The sequence below is a fragment of the Molossus molossus genome, unplaced genomic scaffold (genome assembly GCF_014108415.1).
Source record: "Molossus molossus isolate mMolMol1 unplaced genomic scaffold, mMolMol1.p scaffold_m16_p_24, whole genome shotgun sequence".
Taxonomy (NCBI): domain Eukaryota; kingdom Metazoa; phylum Chordata; class Mammalia; order Chiroptera; family Molossidae; genus Molossus; species Molossus molossus.
Window position 1 is genome coordinate 5,939,102 of NW_023425360.1, and position 20,860 is coordinate 5,959,961.

General features: G+C 46.1%; 1 protein-coding gene across 1 annotated transcript in view; it reads right to left on the reverse strand.

The window, feature by feature from the left end:
• Positions 1–20,860, reverse strand: part of AGBL1 (ATP/GTP binding protein like 1) — a 474,694-nt gene that overhangs the window by 348,004 nt on the left and 105,830 nt on the right. Inside the window, exon 16 of the mRNA XM_036278149.1 lies at positions 19,874–20,027. Coding sequence (XP_036134042.1) covers positions 19,874–20,027 — 154 coding nt within the window. The remainder of the gene's footprint in view (positions 1–19,873; positions 20,028–20,860) is intronic.

Genomic DNA, 20,860 nt, shown 5'->3' on the forward strand with positions numbered 1-20,860 from the left:
TGTGACACACATAAACAAAATGAAAGGTAAAAATCATACGATCATATCAATAGATGCTGAAAGAACATTTGACAAAATCCACCACCCATTTCTGATAAAAACACTCAACAAAGTGGGAATAGAAGGATCATACCTCAACATAATAAAGGTCACATGTGACTAACCTACAGCCAACATCATACCCAACGAGCAAAAACTAAAAGCATTTCCCTTAACAGGAACAAGATAGGGATGTCCACTCTCACCACTCTTAGTCAACATAGTACTGGAAGTTTTAGCCACAGAACAGACAAGAAGAAAAAACAAAAGGCATCCAAATTGGAAAGGAGGAAGTAAAACTGTCATTATTCACAGATGACATGATACTGTACATAGAAAACCCTAAAGACTCCCTCAAAAAACTACTAGATTTAATAAATAAATTTGGCAAAATAGCAGGGTACAAAAATCAACATCCAGAAATCATTGGCATTTTTATAGACCAATAATGAACACATAGAAAGAGTCCCCTCCCCCCAAAAAAATCCCGTTCACCATTGCAACAAAAAAATTAAGATACTTAGGAATAAATTTAACCAAGGAGATAAAAGACCTGTTCTCAGAAAACTATAGGACATTGAAAAAATGAACAGAGGAAGATATAAAAAGAAAAAAAGAGGATGTATATACCATGTTCATGGATTGGAAGAAATAAATGCACATACTACTCAGAGCAATCTATAGAGTCAATGCAATTCCTATTAAAATACCAATGGTATATTTCAAAGATCTAAAACAAATACCCCAAAAAAGTTTATATGGAACCAAAAAAGACACCAAATAGCCACAGCACTCTTGAAAAAGAAGAAGAAAGTTGGAGGGATCACAGTACCAAGAATCAGGTTACACTACAAGCCAGTGTAATCAAACAGCCTGGCTCTGGCAGAAGAACAGGCATATAGATCAATGGAATGGAAGAGAGAACACAGAAATCGAACCATGACAGTATGATCAATTAATATTTGACAAAGGAGGCAAGAGAATACAATGGAGTCAAGACAATCTCTTCAATAAACGGTGTGGGGAAAATTGGACAGCGACAGGCAAAAAAAAAATGAAACTAGACTACCATACATAAGAATAACCTCAAATTGGATAAAAGACGTAAATGTAACTTGTGAAACCATAAAAATCCTAGAAGAAAATGTAGGAAGCAAAGTCTCAGACATCACATGCAGCAGAATTTTCACTGATAACATCGTTGAGGGCAACAAAAACAAAAGGAAAAATTAACAAATGGGACTGCATCAAACTAAAAAGCTTCCGCACAGCCAGTGGGGCTCAGTGGATTGAGTGTTGACCCAGGGACTGAGAGGTTCCAGTTTGATTCCCAGTCAGGGCACATGCCCAGGTTGTGGGCTCGATCCCTAGAGGGGATGTGCAGGAGGCAGCCAATCAATATTTCTCACATTGATGCTTCTATCTCTCTCTCCTTAAAAAATTAATGAAAATACATATTTTAAGAAAATGTTTCTGCAAGGCAAAAGAAACCAGTATCAAAATGAAAAGGGAACCCACTCTATGAGAGAACATATTTGCCAGAGATATATCAGTTAAGGGGTTAATTTCCAAAATATATAAAGTACTCATACAACTCAACAAAAGGACGATAAACAATCTAATTTAAAAAATGGGCCAAGGACTAGAATAGATTTCTCCGAACAGGACACACAAATGATCAAGAGACATATTAAAAAATGTTCAATGTCACTAATCATCAAGATAGAGGCAAATTAAAATGACTATCAGGTGTCACCTCACACCTGTCAGAATGGCCGCCATCAACAAATCATCAAACAACAAGTGTTGGCGAGGGTGTGGAGCAAAGGGGACTCTAGTGCACTGCTGGTGGGAATGCAGACTGGTGCAGCCACTATGGAAAACAATATGGTGTCACCTCGAAAATTTGTAAATGGAACTGCCATTTGACCCAGTGATCCCACTTCTAGGAATATATCCTAAGAAGCCCGAAACACCAATCAGAAAGAATATATGTACCCCCATGTTCATAGCAGCACTATTTACAATAGCTAAGATCTGGAAACAGCCCAAGTGTCCATCAGTAGGTGAGTGGATAAAAAGATTGTGGTACATGTACACAATGGAACACTATGCAGCTATAAAAAAGAAGGAGCTCTTACCCTTTGAGAACGCATGAATGGACCTGGAGACTGTTATGCTAAGCGAAATAAGCCGGTCAGAGAAAGACAAGTATCACATGATCTCGCTTATATGTGGAATCTAGTGAACAAATTAAGCTGATGAACAAAATAGACCCAGAGACATGGAAGTAAGGAACAGACCAGCAAACCTCAGAGGGAAGGGGCGGGGCAGGAAGAGGTAAGCCAAAGAATGTATATGCACAACCAGTGGACACAGACAACCGAGCAGCGAAGGCGGGCGTGGGGGAAGGTGGGCAGGAGTGGAAATGAGTGTGTCAGTGGGGGGAAATGGAGGATATCTGTAATAAAAATAATGAATGAATTGATTTTTTAAAAAACTGAGATTAAATAGACACATTACCAGAGGTGAGAGACCCTATCAAACTTGTGTTAAAAAGAAATTGGTGGAGCCCTGGCCAGTTTGGCTCAGCAGTTAGAGCGTCGGCCTGCGGTCCGGAGAGACCCGGGTTCGGTTCCCGCTAAGGGCACGTACTTCGGTTGTCCCCGGCCCTAGTTGGTCGTGCGGGTGGCAGCCACTCAATGTGTCCCTTTCACATCGATGTTTCTCTCTCTCTCTCCCTTCCTCTCTCTCCCTCCCACTCTATCTGTACAAAAAATGGAAAAATATCCTCGGGTGAGGATTAAAAAAAAAAAGAAAGAAAGAAATTGGTGGAGGGAAGTAGAAGAGGGTGTGGGGGCATAAACAGCGAGACTTGACTTGGGGTGGTGAACACACACTTCAACATACAGATGATGTGTTATAGGATTGGAAGCCTGGAACCTGTACACTTTTATTAACCAAGTTCACACCCAATAAATTCAATTAAAAATAAATGAATAAATAAAAATATTGCATTAAAAAAGGAAAGAAATCAGAAAACCAAAACTACATTATTGAACCAATAAAGGAATTACTCAATAGGTTAAAGCTTCTCACAAGGAAGGAACAGGAGCAGAGCTACCTAGAGGCAAATTCTCCCAAATACCTAAGAAAGAGGTTGTTGTAATATTATACAAACTCATCCAGAGGACAGAAACAAACAAAAAGAAACATGTCCTCAATTTATTTGAAGGGTCAAACAACTCCCGTATCAAAAGCAAAGACAACAAAAGAGAAGAAAATTACAAGCCTCTCATAACCATGGACATATATGCAAATCATACATAAAATAAGATCAAATTTAATCAAGCAATGTATAAAAAAGATAATATATTATGACAGATGGGTTTATACCAGGATTGCAAGTTTAGTTTAATATTAGAAAACCAATTAATGTGATTTATCTCAATAACATATTGAAGGGGGAAAACTATCTGATAATCATAATAGATGTGGAAAGAAGCATCTAATATAATTCAACATCAATTCATATTAAAATTGTTTAGCATGTGGGGAATAGAAAAGGAAGCACTTTAACCTTATAAATGAAATATATACATACATACCTTCAGTAAGTGTCATTCTTAATGGCAAAATTTAAAAAACTTTCTTTTAAGATTAAGAACAATACTAAGATACTATTACTATTACCATTCCTACTAGCCATTCATCTAAAAGTCCAAGCCAATGTATTAAAAACAAGAAAAATAAATGGACAAAAGATAAAACACTTAGAAATGAAAAAGAGCCCTATCATTTGCAAATGATATGATTATCCACACAGAAATCCCTATGTACAAAAAATTATTAAAATTTAAAAAGTATTCATTTTTAAATACAAAATTGATATAAAAGGATAAATCTTACTTCTACCAGTAGCAATCATTTCTAAGAGAAGTTTTTTTCCAAATATATTATTTACAATAGCCCATAAATATATAAAGTGTTCAAGAATAAAATTATGACATAAAAGCTAGTACTTCATACAAAAATCATGAAACTTTATGAAAACTACTGAAGAACCTTCTCTAAATGGAGAAATATAACATACTGTTGGAGACATCCTGGACAGATGCATTTGATATCACAGAAATGTCCATTTTTTCCTATAGTTATAAAATTGCGATAAAATCCCATTAAATCCCATTAAGTGTTTTTCTATTACTGTTTTCAAATTGCGCACATGAATACAGGTTTCCCCCACTTCCTGAAGGTTCACGTTACGCCACTTTGCTTTTAAGAAAGACCTGCATGAGTACATGTTTTGTCAACCAAAAGAAATCTGAAGAGGATTTTTCCTTTTGCAAAAAGAAAAAAAAAAAAAAAATGGCTAAAAGCAAAATTAGCTTTGGGAGTTGATTTTGCAATGAACCATTAGAGAGTCAGTGAGCACCTTACACCTAGAACTGTGAGGGTGGCCCCACCAGCTTCTCCCCTGGGAACCAGCTTCTCCCCTGGGACCAGCTTCTCCCCTGGAACCAGCTTCTCCCCTGGGAACCAGCTTCTCCCCTTGGAGCCACATTGGGTCTCTCAGCATCAGCCCCGGAGCTCTGGGCTGTCCGTGAGCCCCTGAACCATATCCCCATCTACTCAGCGTGTCCTTAACTAACTACTGCTTCCTTCACAACATCATAGCCTACAGAAGGTTTCAGATCCTGGAGAACACCTGTCCTAAAATTTAGTTCGACATGAAAAAGGCCAAAAATAATTTAAATGCTCTTGAAGATGCAAAGCAAAGCTTCTCTGCTAGCTGTCAAAATTTATTTTAAATTATAGAAACGACAGCGATATGATCTGGGTGCAGAGATGGGAAAATAGAACAATCAGAAATAAGAGACCAGAAATAGAGCCACACACCCAGAAAGAGAAGGTGACAACAGTACTGGCCCTGCTCTGGGTGGAGGGAAGGACCCGTGTAGAATGCGGGGGAAGACAAAGCAAAAGCAAAATGCAGGGAAATTTCACCAAAGAGGCAATCCAAAGGGCCTAGGGAAACTTTTGAAAAAAAAGGTTCAGCTTTTTTTTTTTTTAATCCAAGAAAAACCAATTAAAATGATGAGAAATCAACACACTGTTGGTTTCCACCTGCGATTGCATTTCTCTGGTTTGAAAACTGTTCCCCTGAACAAATTTCTCCTTTTACTGCAATTCAATAAAAACAAACAAGCCAAAAGAAAAAAAAGAAGAAGAACTATGAGAGATAAGGATGTACTCATCAGACAGAAAGTTGGAAGGTAACTTTGTGTAAATAACCACTTCAGAAACCTCTGTTGTATTTTCTGCTAAAGCTAAATATCTATGTTGAGATGCACAGCGCTGCATCCAGGGATTCTTCTTCCAGGGATATACCCAGGCTGGAGAAACTGGTACACACATCAAGAATGTTCAATGAGCCTAGTTGTTAACCAGAACAATCCAGATATAACAACAGTGGAATGGAAGGGTAACTGTAAGTATGATCACACAATGTAATACTATGTAGCGATAAAAATAAACCACGGTGAGAAAGTTTGTTTTTTGATGTCCTTTCTGGCAACAAAGCTGTAAGGGGGAAACTGATCATTTAGGAACCGCAACCTACAGAATGAACTCTGACGCCCAAGACAGACACACTGTGTCCAACTGAGCCATGCTGTGCATTACATACTATATAAGCTCAAACTCCTTCAATACTAGTTTATCTAGACCCACAGATTCCAAGATAAACCACCCCCGGCAAAATGATCTCACAGATTCTCTACAGGAACTCATATACTATTTGGACACAATCACTGACTCGTCATTCCAGCAGCATGGTTTTTGGTGCTGGCCAATCCCTGCCAACATTATCTAGGACCAACTCCAGCCTCCAAACCAATACATGCCCTCCCGTGACTCCCCTTTTGAAATGCCCAGAGCTCTCCATTGATGAATCCACTGCAAGTTTATAAATCTGACCGTGTTTGACTACAGATCTCCTTTAGTGGTCTTTGGTCCCCAGTGTTTTATCAATAGCTTGGATAAATTGATACATTTATCAATCACTCTTAAAAGATGCACGGCAGAGGTGAGTACTACAGACTGATTCCAGTCATTAAACAATCAAAGAGGCAAATAAGCTATCTATATTTTTATGAAACATACATATGTGATTAAACTATAAAGAACAGCAGGGAAATAATGAACACAATATTCTAAAAGAAAGAGGAGAAATGAGACTTGGAAAAAACACTCCGGACTTTGCAGGTATTGGCAATGTTTTTAGTGGGTGGTTGGCAAACAGGTGGTGGTTGTATTCTTTTTTTACTCGACTTATGACTATTATAGGTTGTATTGTACATAGATTATGGCTCATGGGTTTTTTTTTTAACAAAATTAGATTTTTCAAAGGAGGAAACCAGGGCTGATGCTGGTTAAATGGTTTGCCCAAGCGAACAAAATTAATTAGAACATAAAGTTTCTGATGACAGAAATTGTACACTGCTGCATTCCCAATGCCCAGAATGAAATATGTCATGAAGGGGACCCACAACAAGTGTTTATGGAATAAATGGAGACATTGGAACCCACCTATTTAACACCACTCACTTTTCTCCTCTCATGACGTCATAATGCATGAACCAGCAAGTTCCAGACAGAAGGCTGGTGTCAATAATGTCACCCGGACCTCTCCAATGAAATTGGGTGCTTATATCCTATGATCCTCTATTTCGAGAATGTCTAGGGCTAAACCTGGCCCAGCTCTTATTTTTATAAATAAAGTTTTATTGGAACACAACCATGGCCATTTGTTTATGCATTGGCTATAGCTGTTTCTGTGTTACCAAGCCAGAGTGGAGTAGTTGACATAGAAACCTGCTGTCCCACAAAGTCTAAAACATTGACTGTGTCTTTACAAAAAAAAGTGTGCTGATGCCAGCTCTATGTCAGAAAGCATACAACTCAACCTTCCTCCCAAAGCTGCCTGCTGATGAGCGTCATAGCTCCTGGAAACTCTCTGAACCTCTTGCGTTTTAATTCTCTCATCTTGCAGGTAGCTCATCATCTGAGAGAGTTGGGCAGATTCGGATTTCACAGTTCCTGAAGTTGCTCCTGTCCACCCCTAGTTTCTCTGATGCTGTTTGGAAAAAATTCCTCTCTCTCATTGCTTCTTAAAAAAAAAAAAGTTTTTATTCACTTTTTAGAGAGAAATTAAAAACGACGATGTGAGAAACATCTACTAGCTGCCTCCCGCACGCCCCCTACTGGGGATCAAGCCCACAACCCGGGCATGTGCCCTGACCAGGAATCGAACCGGGACCTCTCAGTCCATGGGACGATGCTCAATCCACTGACCCACACGGGCCAGGCTCATTGCTTCTCTATTTCTCTCTCCCTCGTCCTTTTTCACCAAGAAAATCTCTGGGTGGACAAGATATTGTTTTCCTTTCTTTTTTTCCCCCAAAGGCCATCTTGCCACCAAATTCCCACCTGCACTCATCACCTTCTGTTTGTGACATCATTATGAGTTGCCATGGAAACAGATGAGTGAGAAACTCAGTTGACTTACAGTGGTTTGTGGACACTTCCTTTCAGAAAAGTACTGAGAGCCCGAATTCCTGCACATCTCCTTAGAAAGAAAAAGTGGATGCCCGGCCGGTGTGGCTCAGTGGTTGAGCATCGACCCCTGCACCAAGAGGTCGCCGGTTCGATTCCCGGTCAGGGCACATGCCCAGGTTATGGGCTCGATCTCCAGTGAGGGGTATGCAGGAGGCAGCCAATCAATGTTCTCTCCCATCCACGTTTCTCTCTCTCCCTCTCCCTTCCTCTCTCTCTAAAACCAATGAAGAAGAAAAAAGATTTTTTTTGAAAGTGGAGAGGAAGGAGAAGCAGGAAATGGAGGAGGCAGGAGGTACCACACGGCGTGTTTGTGAATGGTGTGATGACGCCACCAGTGAAGGAGGGCCGACAGGACACTAGCGGTCTTGGAGGCTTCGTGTGTCCAGTAGGACAACTGCACCATCCTGGCGGGTGTGGTTTCTCCAAGTGAAGGATGGGAAGTCGGAGATCAGGACCCAGCACCCGAATGAGACCGGGGAGGAGGTCAGAGTGACTCCATCCAATTGAGAGGCACGAAGTAGAGCTCAGGCTGGTGCTGTGAGCACCCCCAGGAAGACGGGAATCGGGCCAGAAGGAAACTGTGGCACGGTCAGCCCTACGTCCTCTGACCACTGTCCTCTTTCCAGGAACGTGCTCCCAGCCTCCCAGATCTGACTAGCCGGCAGCAAGTCAGGGGATCCACCGATTCTCAAACACTCCGAAGGGGGATCACCTTCAGCGAGACCGACTCCTGCATGTCTCAGGGGGGAGGCACTCGAATTGCACAGTGGGGAGCTGGCTGCACCCACAGCACACATGAATGTGGTCGCTAAGTAAAACCTGTGTGCGAGGGAGCACCTCGACACAGGTGAACCAGGCAGGACTCCAAGAAGTCAAGTTCCAGCCCTGGTCCGTTTGGCTCAGCGGTTAGAGCATCAGCCCGCGGACCAGTGAGTCATGGGTTCGATTCCAGTCAAGGGCACGTACTTCGGTTGCAGTTCGTCCCCAGCCCTGGTCAAGGTCGTGCAGGAGGCAACCAGTCGATGTGTCTCTCTCACATCGATGTTTCTCTCTCTCTCTTTCTCTCCCCTTCCCTCCCTCCCCCCTTTCCCTCCCTCCTGCTCTACCTGAAGATAAATGAAAAAATATCCTTGGGTGAGGATGAAAAAAAGAAGTAAAGTTCTAGGGAATTACTGGGTGTCTCTAAAGGGACCCTTCACTCCCAAGTGAATTGGGATCCATTTGAACTCAGAAAGTCTCCACACAATCTTAGTGGAGATGGTGAGGTCTCACACTGTGTCTTCAATCGGGTCTTGCCTCCCAAATTCCACCCCCCTTTCAACGTGCAACACGAGTTCATTGTGCTGCCATAAGCAGACTGGCCAATGAACACGGTCCCCTCCTCTCCAGCGGGACCTCAAGTGCGGACTCATCCGCTGCTCCTTTCTTGACTCCTCTGGTACGGCTGAGACCAGGCTGAGGCCTCGATATGAGATTTTACCAACCAGCAAAGAGCCACCAAATGGAACGAGATGAGAGAATTAATATGTAGAAAACTAGCCTGGTTTGGGGGGGGGTGATAACACCTCTTCTTCAGCCCAAGGCCCCTCTGTCTAAAGGACACCGACCTGAATAGCTCCCTCCCTTCCTCTCTCTAGTCCTATCTTTCCACTAGAATCCCCCAATACCCTGGGCATACCCAAACCTCAAAGACAAACGAACTATACTCCAGAAAGGTAGGGATGATGTTTATAGATCCTGGTTCCGTTAGTGCCACATGATAGGTGTCTTTTCTTGGAATAACTTCTCGGTATGGTATCAGCTGAAAGAATTGACCCGTGTCAATTAGTGATTGACACATTTCCTCCCAAGGTTTAAGGGTCACCTTTCACTTGGCCATTCGGTTTTCCTCTCTGAGGACCTATCCCTCCCTCCAGACATGTGACAATGGGCACCCCCGTCTCTTTGGAGTGAGGCCTCTCCCTGCTGGTTAAGCCGCGGTCTCACTCACTAACGAATCCACCAGCTTATGAGGCTGACCTCACCCACATCACTGACGCTCAACAGGATACTTTCAGCTCTGCCTTTTCATTCCTACCCCCTTTATTCAACCACACAGGGTTGAGAAAGCCTAGCTCATTCTGACCAGCCCTGAACTCGAGAGAATCATCCTTCATTAAAACAACCTCATCAACGCTCTCTCCAAAGTTATTCCGAGAACAGCGTTTGAGCATTTCATAATTAACATGTAGCAGCAGGTGTCTGCGGACAGAGTGGGCACAATTATACCAACTCGAAGTCGATAGTTCATAAACAATAATGTATTATTAATCAATTATCGGGGCCTGAGCAACAGCTAATGAGATTAAGCTGATTGCCACACTAAACTGTTGGATACACATTGATTTAATCAGAGCGCTTAATTAAACTATGGAAGTTGCCCACCAATCATTACACCCCAGCTTCCTGCGGAGGAGGAAGGTTTCTATTCCGCCTCTCTTCCCTGTGACTTAGGAGTTGTTATCGATTGAAAAGAAATTAAGATGATAAGGATCCTGGCTTTTCATAACAACATAGAAAACAACCAGACAATCTGGCTACACTTGCTTCCGATCCTAAGAGTCAATGCAATCTGCATAATGTTACTCCAGCTGCCATTTGGTACGTGGGGATTGTCTGTGGTTTCCTTTTTCCAGAGTTCAGAATCTTAATGAACGGGGCTACATTATATACAGAAACAGAAGAGAATCGCTTACAACCCGCCATTGTAAAGACCAAAAAACTGAGCCTCAGAAAGGAAAAAGCCTTGCAAAATATTGCATGAATTGTGACTCGAATGCGCTTCTTCCCCAACATAAAATGTTTCCAAAGCCTCGAGCTAAGCTTCCATCTACGGAAAACGAGAGATGTCTTACCCAGCAGCTGAAAGTTTGCAGACCCATTCATCACAACCGATGCATAAACCCTTGTGTTTGGACACGCAGGTCCTCCTTCCCCCCGTCACGGCACTAATGATGGGAGCTGTTCATGGTGAACATTGAACAAAATGGTTTTTGCTCACTGTTCCAGCGAATGATCCTGCCGGAGGAGCATGGTGACAGCCCTGTCCAGGCGACCTGGGTCCCAGGAGCCCTGCTGGTCGTCCTAATTAGGGCTCTGCCCTCAGTTCCCTGACGACCCGCTTCCAACCTGGATGTGCGTGGCTGTGTGCTGGGGAGCGCCTTACCTACAAAGTTCTGGGGTGTCAAATCCACGGCTGCCACTGGAACTCGACACCCCATTAGCTACAGAAAACCCACTTCGGAGATGGGGCGCACAGCTCGCGGGCACCCCCTGTTCTTTCTCTGCTGAGGCATGCCGGCTCCGATGTGCCTGTCTGATCTGGGGAAAGGCCACGCCGCACCCCAACTCGAGGGGGGCTCCGTCACTCGATCGTTATCAAGGTGGCTATGGACATAGTTGTTCATTATGGCATTTCAGGCTGTTGTTTTTTTGTTTGTTTTTTGTTTTTAATCCTCACTCGAGGACATTTTTCCATTTTTTGTTCAGACAGAGTGGGAGGGAGAGAGAGAGAGAGAGAGAAGCATCGACGTGAAAGGGACACATCGAGTGGCTGCCACCCGCACGACCAACCAGGGCCGGGGACAAACTGCAACCGAGGTACGTGCCCTTAGCGGGAACCGAACCCGGGTCTCTCCAGACCGCAGGCCGACGGTCTAACTGCTGAGCCAAACCGGCCAGGGCTCAGGCTGTTGTTAATATGCCCAGTGACTCAGTCCTTGACCTTGAATCTCTCCTGAGACTTGAATCAGTGACCTCTCGGCTCTGGCCTCTGGAGGATCCTATTGAGAAAACCTGTTGGTCCGAGTGGCTTCCTTAAGTCTGAGAGGACGAGGGTAGAACCTGCCTCAGACAGATCGGAAAACGCCCTGTTGTTCACGTCAGTTTTCCTCAATAAACCCAATCCCTGCTTTCGGGAAGAAGGGGAGTATGAGAACGCTATCTCAGCCTTTGTGAGCCAAGCTTGCGCCACGACCGTGTTTTGCTTTGGAGGGGGAGGGTGTCCCGCTTGTCGTAATCACTCATCATTCACCTCTCACGGAGTGGAATGAAAGGTCCCAGTAGGTCCATGAACTGTCATTACGGAAGAACAGCTAGGATTTATCTCCCGGTTCGACTACATCACTCTACCCTGGCTTCGCCAGCTTGGGGAACAGCGATCGGCTATGCTGAGAATCGCTCACCGTCCCAAATACACTAAGTGCACCTGCTCTGCAAATTACAATGTAACAGCTCCGCTATGAGGAGCTAGGGGCTCCTCATCGGCTGCAAGAGTTCCTCCTGCAGCTGCAGACACTCCAAGCCTCACAGAGCAGAATTGGGCTGCATTAAATAGCAATCTTGAGGGGGTTTCTGGTGTTCATATGAGCCAGAAAAGGTGCCTCCTAGTGAATCTGTCCTCTTCAAGGCAAAATAATAATAATAATAATAATAATAATAATAATAATTAAAACCCACTCTTCTGCAGACATCCATGATGTCACAGGAAACACGCAAGATGCTCTGGAGAAAATCTAGTCCTTCCTTAGTTGGAGTCTTCATTCGAAAATTCCAAAATACCTCTCCATTAACATTCTAACTTTTTGCAAGGGCGGGGGAAACAAAGTATTCCAAGGATCAGAAAGGGGAGCGGGGTCTTTCGGCAGTACTCGTGTTCATTGTAAACACAGAATAGCAAGTACGCTGTTGTAGGTTCGCAGCCTTTCAAGGTCCTGTTCTCCATTATGATAAACAAACAAACAAAAAAAATAGACTCTCCTTCGCCTTCCTAGTGGGGAAAAAAGGGGGCACGTAACGTGGGAAGATCAAGGGTCAGGACATCCGTTTCTAGCAGAATAAAACACGAATATTCGGAGCAATCCTCCCAACGAAACGGCCAACAGGCGAAAATGGAGCATTCTTTGAAAAATCGTTTTCAATGCATCGCTCCTCTGGTCTGAAAAGAAGAACTCTGTGGGTGCCGAAAACGAAGTGAAACCAAGGAGAGCTTGGAAGGGAAGCAAGCCTCATGACATACTTGTCCCTGTGGTTTCAACCAAGGAGACCCAGAGGTGCTGCTATGAGGCTGCAGGAGACACCGGGACGTGGAGTATGGATTCGCCCATCGTGGGCGTCCAATAGGAGACTCTCCCACAAAGCTGCGACCCCACAGGTCTTCACGCCCAGTGCACAGGAAGGATGAGCAAAATCGCTTTTATCTCAGCTCTTCCCCGAGAAGGCGGAACTACAGGCAAATCCTCACCGACGTTTGAATGCAAGGCTAGCCCGCCTGGGAGTCTGAGGTGGACTGTTGGGGACCTGGCAGGTTGGGGTGACCTACCCCTCGGAGCATTGGAAGGTATGGCAACCTGGCCGTCGGAGCTACAAGGCAAATGCGTAGCTTGGGTTCGGATTTTGTATTTCAGGTGCCAGGATCCACACCAAGAGAAACATCTGGATGAACCAAGGCAGGGGCTGCCATGTGGTCTCTGCCCCACCTGTGAAGAAGGAGCTATTTTCACGGGAACCTGGGGAGACTTGGGTGCCCAGCAGTGTTGAGGGGTGCGCTAGCCCCCCTGTGCATGGAATCCAGCAGTGCTCGGGAACCCAGAAGGACCGTGTAAGCATCCTTTTAGCAGCTCCAAGGACAGCAGACAGACACCAAGAGAGGCCCAAGTACCAGGGAAGAATGGATTGACCCACAAGTGGTAACTGTAGCCAACGGCTGCTGTATGAGCACATTTAGGGCTACTCTTTCTGTACCCCTAGGAACACCTGGGAAAGAAGTAACTTTTCAAGAGCAGTTAAAGGCCCTGCATTCTGGGTGTTCAGTAAATATTTAGCGTACACCTGTTTTGTGCAAAAATTGTCGATTCCTAGAGATACAAAGGTGAAAAAATACAGCATGCAGGCTGTGGTCTCATGGGGGCTCAGTGACGGGGGCCACGAAGAAGACAGAATGAAGGCCCTCACTGGGCAGCTCTGCTGCTTAGAGCACCATCCCAATACGCCAAGGTTGTGGGTTCGATCTCTGATCAGGGCACTTACAAGCAGCACCCAATGAATGTATCGATACGTGGAACAACAAAGCGATGGTTCCTTCTCTCGCTGATGGATACATTCTTTCAAAAAGAAGATACAGTCAAGGCGCGTGACCAAGAGGTTCTGAGTGGGGAGACATTGGATGAGGCTTCCTCAATCTGAGCCAAGGGGACCAATCAACCACGCCAAGCTACGGAGGGACAGCACCCTGCTCAGATGTGCAGAACATGCAGAGGCCCAGGGGAAGGAGTCAGGCTGCCATATTCAAGGAGCGGAGAGGAGGTTGAGGGTATTGAGCATCACGGGTCCGATTCAGTGGGAAAAGCATGCCGGCCTTGTAGAGGAGTAAAAGAGATTCTACTGAAGGCACAAGGGTCTTTCAGGTGAGCAGGACCTGATGTACTCACAGGTTGGAGACACCTAGAACATGCTCCTTACAGTACAAACTATTATTTTTACATATAGGACATTGGCTCTTAAAGGTAAAGAGTGTTCTCCCACTATTGCACGGAGTGTGGGGGTTGGGGTCATGGGTAGGTTAGGATTTACACAGTTTTGGAATAACTCTGAGCTCCATCTCTTCCTAATTATAAGACTTTCTCAAGGTTCCGATTTTACCCCTACGAAGGGAGATAATAAATGCGATTCTTTCCTTTTTTACCTCCCAGAGCTGCTGTGTGGAGCAATTAATCATTCGTAAACACTCCATAAACAGTTAATTACCTTAAAAGATATAAATTATTATATCTCATGAACATATTTATAGGATAAAACATCCCAGAATTGATTCTGATGAAATACATTACATGTTTCTGCTACAGTAACCACACATAGTCGACTTTTAGTATCCTTGCTAATTGAGAAAATTATTCAGGCAATGCAGAATTTGTTTTATTTCCCTCTGAAATGGATTATATTTTATAGCATATTGGCTTTATAATTATGTTTAGCCTGAGTTCTTATATAATTTGCAGGCCTCTGAAAATGAGCATTTCTCATTTTTCCTCCACACCGGTCTTATTCTCTCATATTCGCCTTTGGTGGAATAGAAATGCGTGCCCATCACCCAGGGTATGACTGGTTCAACTCCTTGCCCCTCTCGCCTCCTCCCAACTCCACCCGGCCCTCTCTCGGCTAACTGAGACATGTCTGCTAAGTGTGAACCTTTCCCTCCCTTGTCCATGGACTTATCTTCCTGGGAACCTCATCATCCATACAGGTGACTAATAATTGCTATTCTCTCTCTCTCTCTCTTTTTTTAATCTTCACCTGAGGATATTTTTCATTGATTGTTCTTTCTTTCTTTTTAGATAAGAGTGGGAGGAAGAGAGAGACAGAGAGAGAGAAAGCGAGAACCATCGATGTGAGAGAGACACATCGACTGGTTGCCTCCTACGCAACCCCGACCAGGGCTGAGGATCGAACCAACAACAGAGGTACGTGCCCTTGACCGGAATCAAACCTGAGACTCTTCGGTCCACGGGCTGATGCTCTAACTCCGAAGCCACACTGGCCAGGGCTGCTGTTACTTCTCGGACTCTCACGGACAGTGTGCCAGGCACTCTTATGAGCCCTTTCCAATCTCCTGATTGCCCCCGTGGGGGAATCAAAGCTCCAGGTGTGCAGGAATCTTTTCCAAGGTCATGAAACGGATACATGGCCGAGTCAAGGTTCGAGCCACAGAGAGTCTGAACCTAGGGTCTAAGTACTTCAGAACTTCTCTGTGCTGGGCCCCCCCGCGGCCCCGATTGTCCTCACCCCGGCCTTCCCGTCACAGTCCTGCCACAGAACCTCCCTCCAAATCCGACCTGAGCCTGTCCTTCCTCTGCTTTGAACAACATCCTATTCGTTCGTCGTTGCCTTTAGGAGAAACTTCCTAACATGGAAAACAAGGTCCTTGACCACTGAGCCCCAAGTACCTGTCCCACCTTCTCATCTGACCCATCAGCCATCCTCCACCCTGTACCCCTGGCACCTGAGACCTTCACAGGTGGGGGCCAGGCCTCCTGCATCTGCCAAGGGGGTGCTTCTGCTTGACAAAAACCCTCCCCATATCTGCCTGTAGCAGTCTGACTTCAAAATACAGATGAGCCCGGCCAGTGTGGCTCAGTGGTTGAGCGTCAACCCAGGCACCAAGAGGTCGCCGGTTCGATTCCTGGTCAGGGCACATGCCCAGGTTGTGAGCCAAACCCCAGTGGGGGGCATATGGGAGGTGGCCCATTGATGCTCTCTCTCATCGATGTTTCTCTCTCTCCCTCTCTCTGTAAAATCAATTTTTTAAAAACATTTCTTTACACAATGCAGATGAAATGCACTGGCACTGAATCTCAGTTTCATCATTATAAAATGGTCCTTGTTTTCGTCCTCAACTCACAAGGGAACTATGAGGACCAAAGGATATTCTGTAAAAACTCTGTAAGAGCAAAATGCATGATAGGGTATAAGAAGAGCTACTCAACTACAAGGTTCGACATCTTTCCGACTCGCTCCAACCGGCCTTGGAGAAGGAAGGATTATTGGTCTTTCTTTCACTAGAGGGACCGGGCCAACAGGGGGAGCAGGAAGGAGATTCAACCAATCGAAACATCATAGACTTTCGAGGGTTTGCACTGAAAAAGGCGGGATTATTGAGAACGGTCCTCACGTGTGTGAAGGCTGATAACAGTAAGAAAGATGAAAGACACCAAATCTAAGGCAGCTGGGGGTGTGTTTTATAGTCTTAAATACCACCCTCACCCCGACTTTTATGTCTTCTCAAGAAAGATTCAAATTATTCTCCGAATAGCTTTTGGATTTGGGGCTGGGGTTTCTTTGAGAGTGAGGCAGGCTCACACTACAGACCACCGAGCACTCGGGATTTGGACAACTCACCCAGAAGGGTCGACACCCCGAGATTCTCCCACACGGGCAAATGCTCGGGTTTCTGGGTTCCCGCAGACCGTCTGTCCCCCGTTCTGTGTAACGTGCTGTAGGATAATGTCCTGTTAACGTGGATTTCACACTCACACACACTCCCTGTAGACTGTAGGTGCGTCAATGACAAGGATTACCCATTTATCTTTGTATTCCTAATACCTACAGCAGTTCCTACCCCTTCTTGCCTGAAGAGATGGAAATCCCAAGACACAAAGGGGGCATGGTTCAGTTTCTGCAACTATTACTCCTTTCATTAAATATTTCCATCGAGAGAAGTCTTGATGCATTTGTTGTTTGTTTGGTTTTTTTTCCATTACAATATTTGCCAGGAGCCGTGCTTTACAGAAAAAAAGATTTAACCAAGAGATGAGACATCAGGTCCAGAGTCATCCGCCATGAACCCGCCCAGTGACAGACAGGGTGACTCACCGACAACTGAGAAACCTGGACTTGATAGTCTTTACGGATGTTAAGGCTCTAAAATGCAGTGATCGCTTACTAATACTTGGCCCCACGTTTCTGGAGAGAAAAGGGGGGGGGGACAACCAGAAATGTCCAATCTTGAGTCTGTCTTCCTCTGAGCGCTGTTCTCATTCCGGATCTCACATAAAAAGTTCTGTTCACCTGCTTGATCAGGTGTCTCAGAAAGAGACCAAGACCAGGGAGGATGCAAAAGGATTTGCAAGGAAGCCAAAAGGGGGTTTCTGTCGCTGTGTAGTTTTTCCACTCTGTTCTCCTTGAAAACCACTTACCAGTTACAACTCCCCAGCCCAGGCAGGTGCAGGCGGGGGGCTCATTATCCCCTCGGGACGCGGAAGTCTTTTTTCTGAGAACAGCTATTGTCTTCCAAGGAAAAGCTTTTAGCATAATGGCAGGCTGAACAGAACATGGCTTTTGTAAGAATATTTTTAAGAGAAAGGAAAGGAGCAAGGTATTCTTTAACAACTGTAAATGCAGCCTCTAGCTTCCCCCAGCTCAGGCCCCCTGGAGAGAGGAGCAGTGTGTGGTCCCCAGGAGAGTGGGGTGGGGGGAGGGGAGGGGCGTCTCACCTCCAGACAGGGAAAGGTCACACCCTCCTCTTTCAGGTGATGATCTCTGCAGGTGGAGGACATGTCTTCCATCGCAAAAGGAGGAGAGCCCCTCCCCCACACCCTCTCACGGGATTACTGTACAATGAGAGTTTCTAATAAGAGAATGACATTCTCCCTCAGACGTTCCCCAGTCAGGTCCTCTGTCCCTCGGCCCTCGAGGACAGCCCAGACAACATTGCTACAGGGTCTGAGGATACAGAGACCCCCCCAAAAGGAAAAAGGAAAAAAAAAAAACAGCAATACCACTCCCGAGGAAAATGTAGCACCCCCCGTAGTGATGTATCTTCCCCCAAATAAAAAGGGACCCTCTTTCTCGGGGCTGCGTTGTCATTTAGAAGGTGAGGTTAGGGGGAAATACAAAGACACGGGAAAGTCAACGAACGGCCGTCGTGTTCAATGAGCAACGTGTCTGGATCCCATGCGTTTCTGGGGCATTTCCCAGTGACGGCTGAGCCTAGGAGAGGGGGGACATCCTGAAACTGCCCTGGGCTCCTCCTGAGCACCCACTTACTACCCCTGTGGCCTCGCTGGTCGCTGCGCTTCAGGGAGCCCTCACATTGCATCTGTGAGCTGGGATCGTGAGCCGTATACGAAGACCAAGACAGCAAAAGGCAAGAATCACGCACGGCTCCGGGAACGGCTGAGCCTTGAAGAGGTGGGCACGCTCCCCCCTCTTTCTCAAATCAATAAAAAAAAAAAAATTCTTTTAAAGAAAGTGAGCAGCATTCGCCTGACCATGGACCGGCCCTCTCTGCTCTGCCCAGGACGCCTCCTGAGGGAGCCCCCGCTGAGGCATTAGCATATTTCAGATCCACGAGGACAACAAGACTGAGTCGCAAGGGTCCACACTTGTGATAACTCATCTTGCAGAGCAAGCGGAAAGCAGTACCTCAGATTCACAGGAAGGTGTACTGAGAGACCTCTGTTTCGTTCTTTTCGGAACCGAATCATTTCCTGGCATGCCGAATTATTTCGGGGGCTTTTCCATGCCTCAACACCTCTCCGTAAAGCAAGAACGTTCTCTCTGGTGAGAGCTTCAACAAGCACCAGAGATGCACAGGCGGAGGTCCCTGTTATACGACACATCGGGGTTCGGCTCAGCTCCTACGTAGAGACCGTGCCCGCAAAACTGACTCTCCTTAAACAAGACAGCGTTCAGAGGAGGGGCTACTGCAGTATGCCTGTCGCTAACTTCCAGGTGCCGCTCGGTGCAGGAGGAGTCCGTACCTGCTATTGCTCTTACATGCACACAACACAGAAGAGAAGTTTTGGGAAATCCCTTATTATTATTCCTTGAAGCATGTGGGGGCCTCATTGATTCAGGTGGAATAATCAGTTATTGATTAGGCAGGTTGTTAAGCATCCATTGTCAGATGCTGCTGGGCCATGAGAAATCACCCCTCCCAGCCACCCAAGAGTCACCTGAGCAGAGTTGGCACTTCATCAGGTACGACCGTATCAAGGGATAAATTCACTGGAATTTTTTTCCCAAGTCTTTCATCTCCCAGACTTCTCTGTATTGCAAAACACTCCTGTTTGGTTTTCTGTGCCTACCTAAGGCTTCAAACTATGTCAGGAGCCAACTTGAAGAGCTAGCTGGTTACAGGGACGTCACACTGTATGCTGTGTGTGTGTGTGTGCACCTGTGTCTGTGTGTGCTTTGCTTGGGTCTTAGGGTTCTTGGCTGGGGCCCCCTCCACACTGTCAGCCTTTCAGATCCAAATGGTATTCAGGTTATCAAGGGGGTTCCTTGGCCAGGTCGCCAAAGCTCCACTCCTTTCCTCTCCAAGACCTGGCGGACTGAGTCCCAGTCAGCGCCGTGAAGCGAGTCCTTGGATTAGAGGTGGGAAAATGTGACCCAGCATCCTGACTGTCTTAGGAGAGGAGGTGACGCCACCTGCAAACTCCTCTCCGTGCCCACCAGCCATCCCAGCTCCCTGGCAGTCTGCAGTTTATTTGTCCTCCCTCTAACAACAAGGGGACATCGGTATGTATCCCTTGCGTCACGCCAAGAAGAGCTGGAGATATTTCTGTAAAGATGGGATCAGTCCCCAACCCTTTACGGAGCTTCTGCTCTCAATGCTTCTGAGACTCCGAGACACGCCTCGCCACCCAGCCTTCTAAGAAGAGGGCCCTTGTTCACTCACGGAACTGCTCCAGGTGGTCAGCGCTGGCCGACTCGGGCATAGCCGTGATGGTCACCAATGGGCACAGATTCCCCCCTAGCGTCTGGCACAGAGCCTCCTGCCGGAAGTAGACCTTTTTGCGGTTGACACTTCTTTCTAGAATATCCAGGTGAGTCTGGAGCAAAAAAGGAAACAGAAGTGGTTACTATTTTTGACAATGATACGGAACAGCAACGAAGCTTACCTCTGCACCACGCCTTAGAGATTAGAAGTAATTGTGTGAACCTCATCTGCCCTTTAAGGGGGGCTATTCCCACCTCCCAGGAGAAGTTCGAGGAGACAGCGGGAAGCAACATGCCCACCCGTGTCTGCCTTCCACTGGCACGGGAAGCAGAGGACAGGGCACGGCAGCTTCCTGTCCCTGTAGACCCAGCACGAGAGCTCAGGGGAACCGGAGACCGAGAACCACAGCTCGCAGACAACTGAAGGACAGATGTGAGCATACTGAGGTGGCCCAGAAAACCGTTCACCCAGGGGGAATGCCCAGCAAAGACAAGAACCAACTGGGGACAACTCCTTTCCCTACCCTTCCTTCCCGCCGTGGAAACCCGAGCTGATGGGTTCCCAGGCCGAGCGTCCGCTCCCGAGACTACACAGGTGCCCGGGGAGGGACAAAGGAAACTGTGCAGGGAGTCGAGAGACCTTGACCGAGCCCCTTCCATGCTCGCTGGGTTGTTGCCTGTCCTGGGCCCTTTCTCAAGACGAGTGAATTCGGTAAAGCCTGGTCCTGCGTGTTTGATTTGCCATCTAAACCAATAGCACTGCTCATTGGTAAGCAGAATGTGGGTCACGCCCTACAACTGAGGTTATTTTTAAATAGTGATGGCAGCCCCGGTGGGTTTGGGTCAGCCAGAGCGTCACCGGCGGATTGAAGGGTCATGGGTTCAATTCCCAGTCAAGGGCGTGTACCTGGGTTGCAGGTTCAATCCCCAGCCCCTGCTGGGGTTT